General features: G+C 44.7%; 2 protein-coding genes across 3 annotated transcripts in view; one reads left to right on the top strand and one right to left on the bottom strand.

Annotated features, from left to right (window-relative positions):
- usp10 (ubiquitin specific peptidase 10) overlaps positions 1-9,296 on the bottom strand; it is a 29,522-nt gene extending 20,226 nt beyond the window's left edge. The window contains exons 1-4 of one of the 2 annotated variants that reach the window (XM_080540119.1): positions 9,062-9,296; positions 2,138-2,206; positions 1,577-1,622; positions 1,061-1,120 (exon numbers count right to left, since the gene is read on the bottom strand). In XM_080540119.1, the coding sequence (XP_080396245.1) occupies positions 1,061-1,120; positions 1,577-1,622; positions 2,138-2,206; positions 9,062-9,085 (199 nt within the window). In that variant the 5' untranslated portion in view covers positions 9,086-9,296. The remainder of the gene's footprint in view (positions 1-1,060; positions 1,121-1,576; positions 1,623-2,137; positions 2,207-9,061) is intronic. The other variant, XM_080540120.1, reaches the window with a different exon arrangement.
- Positions 9,297-10,539: 1,243 nt separating this feature from the next.
- On the top strand, positions 10,540-12,249 carry marveld3 (MARVEL domain containing 3; the record flags this gene model as incomplete). Its single annotated transcript, XM_080526159.1, has 3 exons — positions 10,540-10,841; positions 11,060-11,157; positions 11,642-12,249. The coding sequence occupies 3 exons, from the start codon at positions 10,540-10,542 to the stop codon at positions 12,247-12,249; spliced, it is 1,008 nt and encodes a 335-aa protein (XP_080382285.1).
- Between the last annotated feature and the right edge of the window lie 4,237 nt (positions 12,250-16,486).

Genomic DNA, 16,486 nt, shown 5'->3' with positions numbered 1-16,486 from the left:
ACACGCAAGCACACACGCACACACACACACACACACACACACACACACACAAACACAATGCCCACAAAGCCAGCTTCAGATAGAGAATGAAAAGTATGCAATTTTCATTCGATGCTTCACATAAGGCTCATAAGGCTCACACAACACAATGAGGACTGTTGTTGGAACTTGTTCATACTTACTACACTGGCATCATGAAATAGAATATCCATCACTACTAACTGATATCAAACCTGGATGTTGGGTACTCCACAAACCAACTTGTATCAAGCAATGAACATCACAGGCCTCAACAAGGTCATATTTTTGCGAACCAATTCGGCTGACATGTGACACGAGTATCGATTAGATTGAACACGTTGCTAACAGGACTGCTTTCATTAGAAGATTTTAGGCAGTGAGAAAAAAAAAAACAGCTGCAGGTGAACATGAAGAAAACGTTAGTAAAATGCAGGTCAGATCATTCCAACACTGAACCAGACAGAGATGCTGGCCACCCACACAGCCCAGCCACCGGAGGCCAGCCCTGGGAGGAGGCGGAAGGCTTTGTTAGACAGGACGGTGGCATGATTCGCTCGTCTCCACGGATTAGAGTGTCCTCTGTTAGTGTTTTATCAAGGGGATTTCAGTTCATTCCACAGAGAGTAAAAATGCATTCAGTGATAAACCCCCTAGCAGAACAATAGGAGACTTCAGAAATCAGTGTTAGCTTCCCTAGAAAACCATCACTATGCCCTGATATGTCCCATATCAAGAGGGGGGGGGGGGTCTCAGTCCATCCAGTTAAGTGAGAGAGGGTTGGGTAACACAAAAATCAATCACAAGTCAACTTAAAGCACTGCTGTGGTGCAAATGCGTTTGTTTTATGCAAGAGAGAGAAAATACTTCAGGGCACCTAAGCATGCAAAGCATTTTACAAGTTGTAACGAACAGCAAGAATGAGAGGGGACAGGGGGAAGGAAAGCCACCAGTATTTAAAGACCTGGGTTTGAGTTCTTCAGCAAAAAAAATAAAACAAGAAACAGGTGTAAAGGCATGGAGTGTCGGAGCCCAAACTCACCGCAAACCTGCCGTCTCATTGACTCCGTAATGTAAGGCACAGCAGGAGTGCAGTAACTTCCTGAATTAATACAAATCAGGGTAAAAAAAATCATGAGAAAGGGGGAAGAGGGGGTACTGTCTTAAACAGAGAGGGGTGACTGACATTACACTTCTTTTGTAACTCATGGAATAGGTGGCGCCAATATCCCTAGCACTGGAGGTGTAGTGTGTTGCTGGGCAGATTTTTTATATGTTTTATTTAACCAATTATTATTGAAATCAGACTTCCCAAAAAAACTAATAGGGGAGGGGCCTCTCAGCCGTGGAGGTCAGGTGAGCCTGGACTGTATCCAACTTGTACAGAGGGGAGGGTGTTTGGGGGGGGGGGCATGACTATGACATCAAGTGGGAGTATGGGTGACGTCGACCCCGGCTGGTCGTCTGGTCTGAAGCTGATGACGTATGAAATGGGTCTACTATGCGACAGAACAACAAATGACTAATCTGGAAGGTCAAGGTAGGACGCCCCTCTTACCTGAAGACTGACTGACGCAGGAGACTTTGTCATTGAACGGGGGAAGCTGTCAAGAGGAGAGAGATTAGAACATAAAAGTCACTTTCAAGTTTAAAGTAAACAATCTGAATATACATTATCTCATATACCATGACTGTTATCTGTCCGCCTCTTCCTTCTTATCTTTGAATTTTGTGCAACATGCACTTTGGAGCGGAGAGAGGCCGATACCGCTCATATAAACGGTGTGTTTCTGTACAGGGCTTCAGGATTCACACCGACTGGGGTGAGCGCACAGGCCATAAAACCACCAAAAGGCCATTCTTAAAAGTGACCATGTTGAGAGATTAAGAGGTCACTGGAGCACCAACACCAACACCATCAATACCATGGACATCGTGCTGTCAAAACAGTCACGCTGCAAACTGGTTTAACCGAAACATGGTGAATCAATTGTCTATTTGACATTAAGTTGGCCTTAAACCTGGTGCAGTAGCTCTGTAATTAACATTGACATTAACATTGTATTAACATGCAGAGTTTGTTCCCAATTGCAGGTGTGTTCGTAAGTCTCCCTCTTACCTCGACATAACATCGTGGAGTCACGAAGAACTGATTAATCTCGTCAGGGCTGAACTCCCCGAAGATGTACTGTGGAGAGACATCAAACACCGAAAGTCATTAAACAGGCAGAGGCTACAACCCGGGCAAAACGTCAGTAAAATCAGTACATTAGTGCAAGACTTCATTGTACACAAAAAACATTCAGCTCTGATAACCAATCACACATTTCATTAAATTATCCACCAACAAGGCTTCACTTTTATCAGATGAGCCGGTTGGTGTGAACAGTACAGTGACTCTCCGTTTGGCCCCAGAGAGAATGTTCTAGACAGGGCCGTCAGAAGGCCTGTCCGCCTCTTATCGACAAACTGACACAGTTTGAGGACGAGCACCAGCCGGCGACACCAGCGTGGCCTCCTGCAAGAGCACCGGCCCGGATCGCGACATTGGTTTGGGTAAAAGTAAAGGACACCGTGGAAAAGTGATGAGTCATGCAGCATTAGCATGGCAAAATGGCTGCCGGCGTCCCACGCCACAGAGGACTGAGCCAAACGGAGAGACCTGACTGGCTCCAGCCAGCTTGTAACACATTCTGCAAAGGAGGCAATGAACTAGTAGGGTGGAGGTCAATTTTACAAGTTGATGACTGTTTCCATCATCACAAAGGAGTGCCTACAAATTAAACCAGCGGAGGAACACAATTGGCCGATGGCTTTTGGATGACAATCACCACCACCAGTGTTTATGTTGCCGAAATTACTAATCAACTAGGCTAGTCATCATAGCTCATGAGTTATGATGGGCTTGTTCAAGGTTTATTCAAAGTGTGGAACAGTTGCATTTAGCTTTTCAAAGCTCAGGCAGTGACATTCAAGATACACTGAATCATTTCATCCATGGCTTGGGAACGGCTTGATCTATTGCGCAACACAGTTTGCCACAATGTGGCAACAACCCCCGACATATTTCACACAGTGTTCTGGGGGGCAGTGATAGTGGACGGACGTCGTCGGAATGGCCTTGAGGACCGTGGAACGGCAGTCCTTGGGGATGCTGGAATTGTGACCCTCAAATCCCATGGGTTCAACCAGGGATTAACCCATGCTAGCTGGGCCTTGAACACAAGGCTCCTCCCAGTGTCAGAACCTCAACACAAACAGGACAGTAGTGTGGTTAGAACAGAGCAGGGGGGGTATTCCATCAACGTTGCTAAAGGAAAATCCAGGCTTACCTTTCACAAGTTCACAAGATTTAATCAAAATAAGCCTGGATTTTTTTGGATAAGTCTCACGAGACTTGTCAGAATAAGCCTGGATTTTCCTTCAGCAACGTTGACGGAATACCCCCCAGTGGTACCAGGCAGTGGAATACTCCCATAGTGGGCTGTATTCACTGGAGGAGTTGGGTGGTCCACCAACCTTATTATTGGAGGATCAGTTGGAGACATACAGTTCCATTTCCCAAGTGTCTTCATGACAGCCCGCAATCAGAGGTCTCAGTTGTTGATAAATCTACGTGTCTCAGCGACATTCCCCTCACACGCACCCCCCCCCCCCACCCACACACACACACCCCCCTCACAACCACACACACTCCCTTCGCTATCATAAATCATGCTGTCGTCGCTCTGGCGCGGGACCAATACACGTTACATCTAAAGAAATCTGTGGGTTTATGGAAGGCGTTAAATAGTGTTGTTCCGATACCGATACTAGTATCGGCATGGCCACCGATACGCACAAAAATGCTGGTATCGGTATCGGCGAGTACTAACAAATAACACCCGATACCAAACTTGTGATGCGCGTTTTGCACAGGCTGCATTCGTAATTCGCTCTTAGAACGCTGGAGCGCACAGTGGTATCAACGTCATAAAGGGACCAAGCAATTTGATTGGACAAGAGGCATTCCTTGAGTGGTGATCAGATCTCCAGAGCGAATTTAAGAACGCACCCACAGCGTCCCGCAACTCGGTGAATGAATTGTCTCCGGTGACGGTGACGGTGTGAAGACACGAGAAACATTCAATTTTTAAAGTTGAGCAAAGTAAATAGGATTTTACAAGTCCCGTTAACAAGTCACATCACCTGTGATCGGCAAGCATGGCCCCTAAGGATTATGTGGCAGAGAAAGGTACGTTTTGTTTTACCGGCGTTACTCATACAGACAGTGTGTGGTTGAGTTGCTGCTACTGTTCAATGAACAGAACATGCAAAGCGACAGGCACTGCTGGGGATGAAGAGCTATGTAATGTTATACGCGTAACTAATAACTAGCTATCGTTCTTGACTTTTGATTTCAACAATGGTGCCACGTTTGCCCACTTTTCACCAGGGTAACTAATTCTGTTGGCCAATGCATGGTAGCTAAAAAACCAACCCCGTTTCATGAAGCACACACCGGACTGTCAAAGTTATAAAAACCAGTGTCTAGAACTTTTAAGTCTACTTGCGTTTAGCTAGAAACTTTGCTAGGAGTCTCCGACTAGAAGGTTTAAACCCTAGCAGCATTCTTTGCTTGTCAGGCTTCAAAACTACCCGGATGGAATAACTCGGAAGAAGTCCGGGCCAGTCTCCGTGTCAAACCTAGTCGAATATGGAAGTGATTTCACAAATTCATTGAACTGCACTTTGACAAATCGTGTGCCTTCACATATATTAGTACCTGGCCACATTCTTCTTTTGATGGGCGACACCGCCTTCACTCCCCAGTCCCACAGGCCGGCCCTGCTGTTATGATTAGTTACAGAACCAAATGGTACCTTGATTGAGTTGGTTAATAGATTTTTGTTGATACTTTTCACGATACCAAACACCCGATGCCAGACTAAGTGTTAGCAATAATTTTACATCGAGGTGAGTATGCGGCTCAAAAAACATGTTTTTTTGTTTTGTTTTTTCAAACGCCGTGGTATCGGATCGGTACTCGGTATCGGCAAGTACTGCACGGTCAGGTATCGGTATCGGGATCAAAAAATGGTATCGGAACAACACTAGCGTTAAATGACAACGGGCACAGACCTGGCCAGACCAGCCCTCCGGTCCCTACCTACCCCTGGGACACGTCTGCGGACGTGTTGGCCACACGCTGTCTTGGAAAGATAACCTGCTTTCCCCCTGCGGCCTATAATTAACTTAATCTCAGTCGCACTAACTGTGTGTAATTGAATGTCCTCGTGCACTTGCTGCACACTTGACAGCCCCATGCATTCCATGGAAAATTGGTCCTTCTCTATCGCACTGGTGCCATTACCGGGTTTCGCTCGTTATGGAGCGGGGCATGGGTGTCTGCAATACAAAAAACGACTCCACTGTAAATGACTAGATAACCATGACACAGGATCACAGGTGGATGTCGCACGTTCAAGGTCCGATATGTGTTGCACACCAAATGTCAAAATCACTTCTAAACGAAAAATACTACTATCTAACCTAATAGGCCTACTAAAAATGAAGTTGGTGTCCATGCATGGTGACGGGTGGAGTAGGGAAGAGGAAAAGGTTAAACAACCTCGCTAACCCATGCAGATAATCCTCCCAGCGAATTAAACAGTGGGACATGAAAAGGCAGGCGCAGAGAAAAGAAAGTGCAGCTCAAGCATATGTAACTCTTTTGCAAACGAACGGCCCAACACTGCTGAAATGGCACTACAAGCGACAAACAGGCAGCTGTAATCCGACGGCCTCAGGATGGCTAATACAATCACAACAGAAAGAATGTCCCTTTGCCTCTTTCTGCAGGCATGCCGCACGTACCACACTAAGCTCCCCCTCACTGTTCGTTCGGACTGAGGATTACCACAAATTAGCCATCTGTATTATTTCAACATGCCCCGGTGACACTCACAGACACACTTTTTACTGAATGGGGGGGGGGGGGGGTTACAGATCAGGGGAGCAGGGGTGGGGCTTGCAGGATAATGGGAGTCGTATGAAATATAAAGCTCACAATGATATTGTCACTCACTGATATCAAAAGGAACTCAACCAGAAAACATATAGCCTAATAATATTATGTATGAAATCTTAGAAGTAGACACAGAGGTGGTGTATTAGTCAAAGCTAGGGTAGTGTCCGTTCTTGAAGATTGTCTCACGGCTCAATAAACGACACTGAAAGTTTGCTGAAGGGGGCGGTTTATGGAAGTGGGTGGCTGGATAGCTTGGGGCGCGGGGGGGTGTAACAACAGAAAATTATGTAAAACAACCAACAACCGATAAAAGCCAGTCGCAGGAGCTGCTTCACTGGAATTTCAAGTTACCACACATTGCTGCTCCCACTTGATAAGGTTACAACCGAGTAGTACCATTCAACAACTGAAAGGACTGTCTCTCTCTCTCTCCCCCACCCTCCCTCTCGTTCTCTCTCTTTCTCCCTCTGTGTGTCATCACAAATTGGAATGCAAAGAATCACTATTAGCCAATCTTGGCAGACCACGAAAACGCACCACTACAAATAAGGTCAAACAAGTTTTGAATAAACCCCTGGGAGCATGTCTGAGCCTGAGCATGATACATTCTCTATAGAGACAGATGAGGTATGACAATCTAGGCACAGTGACGCTCGACAACTTAAAATAAAACTTTTAACACAGCGCAGGACTTACACTATGGCTGAGGGAGAAGAGCAGCCCCTCTGTCATTTCTCCAGTCAGGAGACACTAACACAGGGGGAGATTTCCATTCATCACATCTCCAACGCTTTACAAACAGCTGAGGGGGATTCTCTCTGAGCTCATGCTGTTGTAGCACTGTTCAAGGCTACAGGGAGGGAGGGGGGACAGCTCAGCTCACTGCACCCCTGCTGTCCAGGAACATACCTAACTAACCAGACAACTCTCCAAGGCTCGGGTGCCATTTCCACCATGTTGACTCAGAAGCTGGCCATTCAGAAACTATGGCCACCAGCATACTTGGAAATTGCCCATCAGCCTCTCCCTGTTCCATTTTTTGACAATAACAGGAGGGGTGAAGGGTGATAATAACCACTTAATGCATCTGATTCAACCCCCCCTGTGACAACAGGTTCCCATCTTCCCTTTTCTGTTACAATCCTGGTGATTCTAGAGGGGTTTCTCCACAGCCTAACCCACACCTACCACTGCGTCATGTGACATTGAGACCATCCGGCTTTGCTTCACCAACTGACAAACTCAGTCAAACACTTGAATTACCATCAGAGGGGCTTCAAAATCAACCATGGCAAAACATCAAAGGCTCACGGGAGATAAAACTTAGCATGCATTTGTTAGCTGGGAAAATGTTGTTTGGTTACTTTGGTATGCAACTGTCATACAGGCCATGATGTGTGACATTCCAAGGCTTTTTCCAAAAAACATAATTCAATTAGTCACAAATCAAGAGGTGTCTTCTGCACATTGCTCTTACTCACATCCAAACTTCATTCATAACAGGTACTTAACGTCCCTGCCTTCAATTCACTCCTACAGATTAAAATGCTATGTGAAACTCATACTGACTTTTATTGTATAAACAAATAATAATTTCAACTATGCATAAACCTCAAAGCTATTTTAATACCATTGCACTGCCAGTCATGACACACAATAATAGAAAAGTAACCACAGGTACCAAGTGTGCAAAAGAGCCCTGTCAGAATGACTCGTAAAAAAACCCTCACTTCGATCAATGACGGTTTAATGTTTAGCCCCCCAGGTGACATGCAAGGTTTCACACAGGCACCAAATGTTACAGCCCTGGTCGCCCGGCCCCGGGGAAACCCTGTGGAGGCAGATGTTGTCACTCACTTCAGGTATGAAACACCAAGCATCTGAGCTTTTTCAAAGTAGGAATTTGACAACAAACCAAAAAATATGTTCCCAGAAGAAATGTTGGTACAGCTTTAGCTCGATGCTAAAGCAGAACTAGCTGTTGATGACAATTGCAGCAACGGTGCATGCTTTACATTTCAATGTATTATAATAATACATCTAACTGATATTGGAGGATCACTTGCCAGCTAGCTACACTTCAGGCCGTGAAGACACCACCATTGGCTATAAACAGTTCATGGAGGTCTGCCCACATGATAGCCAGCTTCCTTTCATAAAGCTACATGTAGCCGCGTACGCCTGCCTGCTCCACCGCAGTGCCAGGACCAGCACCACTGCTCGAGCTCCGAGTCAGAACCGTTTGGACCATTTCTGAATAAGTGAACAGTTCAGATCCACATCCAGACCGCCCTGTGCAGCGACAGGCCCTGCATGTCATTAGCCACACACCACCTGCTAGCGTGCTATGCTAGGCAGCTAAGCGGATGCAGTTAGCTACCCGAACCTAAATGAATTAAAAGTTTGCTAATTCGCCAAAGAGTTTCGATTTATACGCATCAAATGAGATATTCGACTTCATCCAGATGCTCATAACCGGTCGGCACTTTTCTGACAGATCCTTCCTGCTGGTTGGAGATGTGTTAGCTAGCTGTCTGGCTAGCCCCTGGTGGGCTCGGCAGGCCTGGCGCAGCGGAGCAGGTGGGCCGTGCACAGACACGCAGCAGTTTTACAACAGCACCTCAAAAACCCGACAAAGTAGAGCAAATGACACCTGTGGGGGGGTTTCAGGAGGTGTTATTGTTGCCACGCGACAACACGTGCACGCGTGATTGTTGCCCATTGTGCTATTTTACAGGTAAATTGGGTGAACGGAGGCTGGTCGGGCTGACGGGCCTGTAACCATGCTGCTGTCTCAACAGGGAAACAGGCTGTCCTGCTCAGGGAAGCATTAGCAAGCAATTTCAGGCAGCACACTCTTCAATGACACGACTATACTTCCGATAACAAACACATACATTCATCCGGGTGTGTCAAAAGTGTACAGTTTAACACGACTTCTCGACCGATGTATTGTTCTGATACGAAACCGCCTCCCAACGCTACACGCTATCAGCAGCGTGCAGAGTGTTCTCTTTCGAGCTAGCGAGCTACCTGGTTACTGTGAGAAGAAGCCATGCTCCCGGTGAGGTTTTCTCTTTTCCAATCAGAAGAAGGACGCTCCCCGGGGGAAGGTGGTGGCTTTTTTTTTTTTTTTGTAATTAAGAATTACAAAATACCGTCCTACTTCGACATCTTTTTCATTTTTCTCAACAACGGACTCGGCAGTTGTATGTTTAGAGTTGTTCTGTCATCACGCTGCTTCCCTCCGCCGTCGTCGCCATTGCTGTCTCTCCTCCTCGCTGCTGCTAGCGGGCTGCGCGCGGTGGGCAGGGTGGCGCGGGGATGTGAACGCGTGTGTCTCCGTCCGGGCGGGAGGAGGGTGGAGCAGCCTGTCTGACAGCCTGGGTACAGTGGCTCTGAGAAGAAGGCCTGTCAGCTGGGCATTTAGGAGAAACAAGCCTTGACGTTTGATATTTCAGATCAATAAAAATCCCAAAAGACGTTGCTTTATTTGGAATGTCATTGTTCAAATGTTTTAAGCACGTAGCTACGCCTATGACTCTTGACGTTCCTGAACTTCATCCAAGCTATTAGGCCGCCTGTTGATGTCAAAATAATGAATGAATGAATGAATGAATGGTCTTTATTGTCATTTATACAGTACAGGTACCATACAACGAAATTTGGGAGGGGGGGGGGGCTCCCCTGGTGCTAGGAAAAAAATACTAAAAACAAGAAGGGAAAGGAGCTGGTTTACATAAATAAAGGCTATATACACTATCCATTATACTATACAAATAAAACACTGTGCTGTACTCTATGCTATGCTATAAATATCCTAACATTTCCTATCTCTGAACCTTATGTACCCGAGGGTTGTCATATTGCACATAGTATTATTGCACAATAATAATTTCATTGTCATTTGTAAAATGGCATGAGACAATATGCTGCATTTGAATTTAACATGACTATACAGTTGTTGTTGTTGTTGTTGTTGTTGTTGTTGTTGTTTAGGAGACAATAATAGTCGTGGCCTGCCAGTCGGAGGGTGGAGTCATACCGGCCGTACAGGTGTGAGAGAGGGAGGAGCTCAGGAGAAGGAAACTGGGCCAAACTCAGGAAAAGGAAAAACCGTAACGACATAAATCGCACAAATGAACCCAAAATAAGTAGCCTACAGGATCAAGAGGTATGGTTAAAGATGTATTCTTTAAGATTAGTCTTAATCAGTACTGCGTGGTTATCGTTGACCTTTTTTCTGATGTTGAGGCCCTCGATCATGTCTCGCTGTATTCGCTACAGCAACACGAGAGCCTAGAACATAGTGAAGGGGAATGTTGACGTCATGTACAGTTTTATTATTATTAACGTACGAATACAACTGCAATGGACTGCTGTATTTTCTTCAATGATTGTCTAAGTTCATGTTTATTCATTCGAGTCCACATTCACAGCATTCAGGGGCATCTCTCTAGTCTAAAGTATTACATTTGTGTTCTGAATCTAATCGGTATCGTTTTCAGAGGATGCCAGAGAGGAGCCGATACCTGGAGAGAGATGAGTACAACAGCAGGGACAATGGGGAGAGGGACACCTCACCAGACAGAGGTCGCTCCTCACATGAAGGGAGAGACCGGGAGAAGGACACGAATAGAGACCGGAGTGAGAGGTACAATGGGGATGAGCGATACAGGGAGGAGAGGAGCTCTGGTGATGACAGGTGGAAGAGAGAGAAGGACTACTCAAACAGACAGAGGGATGTGACACCCCACTCTCACAAGGACCCACCTGACCACAGAGACAGCCATCATCCAGGAAACCAGAGAGTGTAAGAGACAGTCTACCAAAGACATCCCACAATGACTGGCTAGGGCATGTTCTGTATGGAGAGGCTCCAGTTCCAATTGTTTAAGATTGTCTCCTTGTAATTAGTGAAGTAACACTCTATTTGGTATTTGTTTGTGGTGTGTTTTTAATTTAAGAGATTGAAAACCATTAAAACCTGAAGCTTTTCTGCGACGTCAACTTCTGATCTTGTCTTTACAGGTACGTGGATGCCTCCGAGTCTCCCACCGAGGTAGAATACTATGAGCCAGAACACAGACAAGCGATATACAACCTCAAATACATCTTGACATCCAGAGGCAAGTCCTGTTTATGTTACAAAATAAACAGCAACACAAACCACACACACAAAGGTTGTAGTTTGGGGGGGGTGGTCGGAGAAGATTGTCTGCTCTTTTATTACTACTCTTACTACTTACTACTACTATAAGAATGTGGCTAAGCAGGTTACTAAGAAGCTAATTTAGGATTACAGTCTTTCTTCTCACCTTGGAGGTATGGCTAATGCAAGATTACTAAAGACTAGTAGTCACATGACCTCTCAGAGTGCAGAGGTTCCATGTTGATATTCTCTGTAGGGTTAAAATATGATGTTCTCATAAAGCTTACATGTAGGGGTGATTTTCTTTTGTGCCAATGTTAGTTGTATTTAAATCAACTCTTAAATTTAGAAGTACTGTTGCATCACTTAGTTTCTCTCTCTCTGCTACTCAGACTGGTATGATAAGTAATGTCTCTCTCTCCTTCTCCCTCTCTCTCTCTCTCTTGATCTGTTCTTTTCAGGCCTGTGCCAGCTGATGGAGGTCTTTGTGAACCTGCTGATTGTCATCTGTGCCGGGGTGCCGTACAGCAACTCAGGAGGTTACCGTGACCTAGCCAGCCTTGGAGGGCTCTACCATTACTACTACGGAGGAGCCAATGCTTTCACTGGGGCTGACGCAGACAGGGTGAAGGAGCTGGATAAGCTGTTCCACCAAATCAAGCTGCCCCCTTACATCTTCAGCATGGCCTGCGGGGGGGCGCTGATGTTCTATGCCTGTGTCGCGCTGGGTTTGGGGGTTCTGCGCGTCCCCTATCGCTGGCCCCCCGTGCTGCTGGGAGAAGCCCTGCTGAACTTCCTGATTGGCCTGGGCTACATCCCCGCCCTGGCCTTCTACTTCATCAAGCTGCAGGAGACCTACGACAACCCTGTCTGCAAAGAGAGGGAACAGCTTTACGCCAGCAAAAACCACCAGGGCTTTAAGTGTGAATACAACGGCGCGGACATCGCAGGAGGCCTCTTTGCGGTTCTCGGAGTCTTTGTTTTCGTCTTCGGCGCGGTGTTGGCCGTCCGAGCTTTCAGGGAAGTGCGGGAGAGAAAGAAGCAGAGAGCAATGGAACTCAACTCCTAACTGTGATGAATAGAGTAGGTCTGAGCACTGAGGATGTTAAGCTGAGTAGTAAGGTCAAGCAACTGTACCCCTTACATGTGAATTTACAGGTTCTCTTTTTAGTCAATTTTATAAATGTATGTTTTTTTAAATGTTGCATTTCTTTTGTAATGATAATTTTTATGCATTTTCATGTTGCCATATTGGATATTTTTAAGCTCATGTCTAGCCTAATGCTCTCTAGACTGTATCTATATTTGTATCTAATAAAAATCCTGGAGACAGATTGTTTTGCTCAAACGTCACACACACTCTTAATGTCTCCATCTTACCTGGTAGTTCTGAAGGGTTTGTGGTCTCTATTGAATGTGACTGTTACAGTCTTCATGTGCATCTGTGGGAAACTTCAGTGCCATTGGTTTAGCCACTCATTACACAACCTCTCAAACCTGATTGTCCTCTTTGAACAGCCCCAGAGAATGAGAGTGAAATGTCTTAACTTGTTTGTTCGCAACTGAGTCACAGACAACTAACTCAGATTCATGAAATGTTTTTCACAGTATAAATTTTTATTGCTACTTGGCTGAAAGTTAATTAAAAATACAGCTTTTCTGCTCAAAACTAGTCATAGCAGCATCTCAAATGAAATAATGAACCATCGCCCACTCTCAAAATTCAAAGGAGTACAATTCTGGCTGACAAACAGCAAAAGTGCTCATGGTTAGTCCTTTTCCTAAATGATAAAACACAAGGAATTCTCTATAACTAATTACATCAAATATTTAACATAATCGAAATATTGTTAGCAGTATTCTGCATGCTAAAATATAAACATAAAAATAGTAGATATGCTCCAAATATTCAAAACAATGCCTTATAAACATAAAATGTTAACATTTTGTACAAAGTAATCACATTTTATATGTACTGTATATATTTATATTTATATGTATTTATATAGGGCATGCTTCAGACATTAAATACATTAATAATGTGTATCTTAAATAAAAGTACCATAATGGGTGACAGTGTACTATAGAATCCCCAAATTCTAGATTCTGTAGTGGAGAAGGACCTATAAATTTGCATGAAATAATGAAGTACAAAAATAAACCTCAGCTTCTTGGCATTGAGAGAAAATATTCAAGCATCTCTAGAAAATAATGTACAGAAAGAAAGGTGAGCTCAATAAATGTTTTACTTTGGTCACACGTTAAACAATTGGAACATCTCTTGAACATTTTCTTTCCAGGATTCACCAGAATATTTCAGAATGATGCTCATTCCCATTGAATAGAAAAGCAACACATGCATGCATACATATGTTTACTTTCATACTCACAGACTGTACATCTCTTGTACCGACCGCAATGACATACAGGCAGCCTGTTCTCCTCTTTAGAAGAGAAATAAAACCTTTACAATGAGCGGATGAAACATAATCAGAATGGATCAACTCTGAAGTTGCTCTGGAAACCATTCTGACACCATAACCTACTCCAATATGCATACCCTCACACAGACACATGACATTTACAGACTGTAGGGTTATGGTACACTTGTTTCATGAACAGTAGTTCTAGATCTCCACTACCACAGAATTAAAGGGAATACTTGACCATCCATGGAGATGGTTTTGACTTGATCTGTACCCTGTGCTCCCTCCTGCTGTGTCCATACATGTATGCATATGTACAGGCACATATATTCCTCAATTAATAACTAGGTTATTCGCCTTCTCCGTGTTAAATGTATATCGTATCTAGCTCTTGTTAGCGTGAGTAAACTGTTTGGTTCTGTACAAAAAGGAGAGAGAGAGCGAGAGATCGACTGTAAACACAAAAGCAAAACTTGGCTAAGGATCTGCAGATGCAATGTTCTGACATACGTAATGCATTTTTGGCTGCTAGAGCGCGTAGCGTGGCTGCATATGGGACGCGCAGAGCAGAGCAGTGCTGCGCCGGTCCTGACTTGGCAACCTAGAACCTAGGGCCCAGCTGGGGAGCCTCTATAACCCTACAGGGACCGCCGCGCGGAAAGAGTTGACAAAAGGTCAAAACACAAACCATGGCAGAACACTGCACTTCACGATTCACACGCATACGCACGCACACACGCACAGGCACACGCACAGGCACACGCACAGACAAGAATGCTCAGTTACTATTCATTTTCATAGAGTTAAGAAAAAAGGATCGTACCTATTTTCAGGTCACACAGTGTGAGACTTCTTCGTAATATATACAGATGACACTTTGCATAATTATGTGTGAGGGCATTCATGTTAATAATAATCGTCCACATACCATAGTGTGTTTGAACTCTAACTACCTGTTTACATTGTAACCTCTGACCCTTACGATGATTATGATTAAGTCTATTTCTCACGTCCTGCTAGCTATATCACACTCTGTCTGAGGATACTGTTCCCACGTTGCCAACTTAAATGCTGTATGATAATGATAGATGTGTGCAATTGAAGCTCTTGAACCTCAAAATCAGACTCCTGTCACCTAAAGTGCTCCTTCTCTGCTCAAACTGTGGTTTCCGACTGCCTGGCGTGTACAGTACCAGTCAAAAGTTTGGACACACTTTGAAGGGGAAAGTGTGTCCAAACCGGTACTGTACATGTACCTATTACCGTGCCGATCATGTGAGGTGCCTGAGGCACAGCAGGTGGCGTCCATTAGCAAACAAAGCCACATTTAAACGCTCTGGCTCCTGCCACTTATGGCCACTAAAAAGAGCCAGCACCTTAGACCTCACCGGCAGCTGCTGTCCCTCTCAGGGAAGCATGACTCTGGTCTGTACAAACACAAACTGCCTGAAGGCTCCAATGATAAGATGTATATGATGCCTTTCTATGTGTTGAAAGACAAACTTGGATCCACCAGAAAAGTATTTTTTGTTGTTGTAATTGTCTCACTTATATTGTCACTTTATGATTTCTTTTGGCTACTTTCTCTTAGAGAAGACATGATGCGTTCGGCTAAGAGAAGCCTCAACAATCACAACTCAAGTCCTATGAGTTAATGTGCATTTCGATAAATATTTCATACATAAAAATCAAATATAATCAGTCTTTGAATATATTCATTTTGCTATGTACAAAGTGCTTTAAACAGTGTTTGATCCTTTCAAAGGTTTGGACAAATAAAAAAAATAAAAAAATGTTTGACTTATGTTACGGTATATACTTTACCTCAGATTACAGATAAGCAGGCTTTAGAAGAATAGGCTAATTTATCAATCCTTCCAGCCTGGCAAGTTAAGGAGGTAAATAACCGTTTCTGCCAAAGCTGCGGTGAGGTTTGTGATTATCTTAAATACTGACAAATCAAGGTAAACTCTATTCCTCAGGTACTAAGCCTTGTTCTCCTGGAATTAAACCTGACCTTTCCCTCTCTCCCTCTCTCTCTCTCTCTCCCTCTCTCTCTCTCTCTCCCTCTCTCTCTCTCCCTCTCTCTCTCTCTCTCCCTCTCTCTCTCTCTGCAAAAATGCCAACCTGAAGTGCCGCCTGAAAAAACAATGGAAATGATTGTTCTCAGGTGCTTCTCTGCTACCAACTTCGCCACATTAACATCGGAGGACAAAACGTCCTCCACTAAACTACTCATGCAAACCAGGACACAAATCAAGAGAATGAAAGATGGCGGAAATATAGAAAAAAAAAGAGGGGGCTCCTCAATCGACGTTAGCATACGCACTGAGCACGGCGCTGCTTTAAGGCTATGAGAAAGCTCTGAGAGGGCTGTAGCCACGCAGCCATGGCGGAGAGCTACGACCAGGCCACTAGCCTCGGTTCACAGTGGCATCCAGGAGCACATTATGACTAATACTGTAGTCACAACACAGTCAGTCTGTTGTCCTCTCTCTCAACACCCACGGTCCTCATGGACTCATATACTCTCTTTTGGCACAAGGCGGGGGGGGGAGGGCAGATTTTGGTCTGCAGCTATGCGTCATACAACTATCTCAGACCAACCAATTAGCACGGTCCTCGACCACCGCCAGGACATGACAGGCAACTTCACCCAACACCTATGTTAATGTTTACCATGTCACTTCACTGTCACGGTCGAACGACCCTCGAGAAGATGATGCCTTTACTCAAATCAACTTATAGGCAGACAGGTTTGATTCATATTCCATTTCTACAGTTGGATATGAACATGTATGCTATGGCACAGAGGGCAGGGAACTGCAATTCACCATATCTGTGCTAGACTCTGGCCTACTGTACAGTATACCCAAACAC

This window comes from Nansenia antarctica (assembly GCF_963989245.1).
Source record: "Nansenia antarctica genome assembly, chromosome: 1".
Classification (NCBI taxonomy): domain Eukaryota; kingdom Metazoa; phylum Chordata; class Actinopteri; order Argentiniformes; family Microstomatidae; genus Nansenia; species Nansenia antarctica.
The sequence above is the reverse complement of the archived record's forward strand: the minus strand, read 5'-3'. Positions and strand labels throughout refer to the sequence as shown.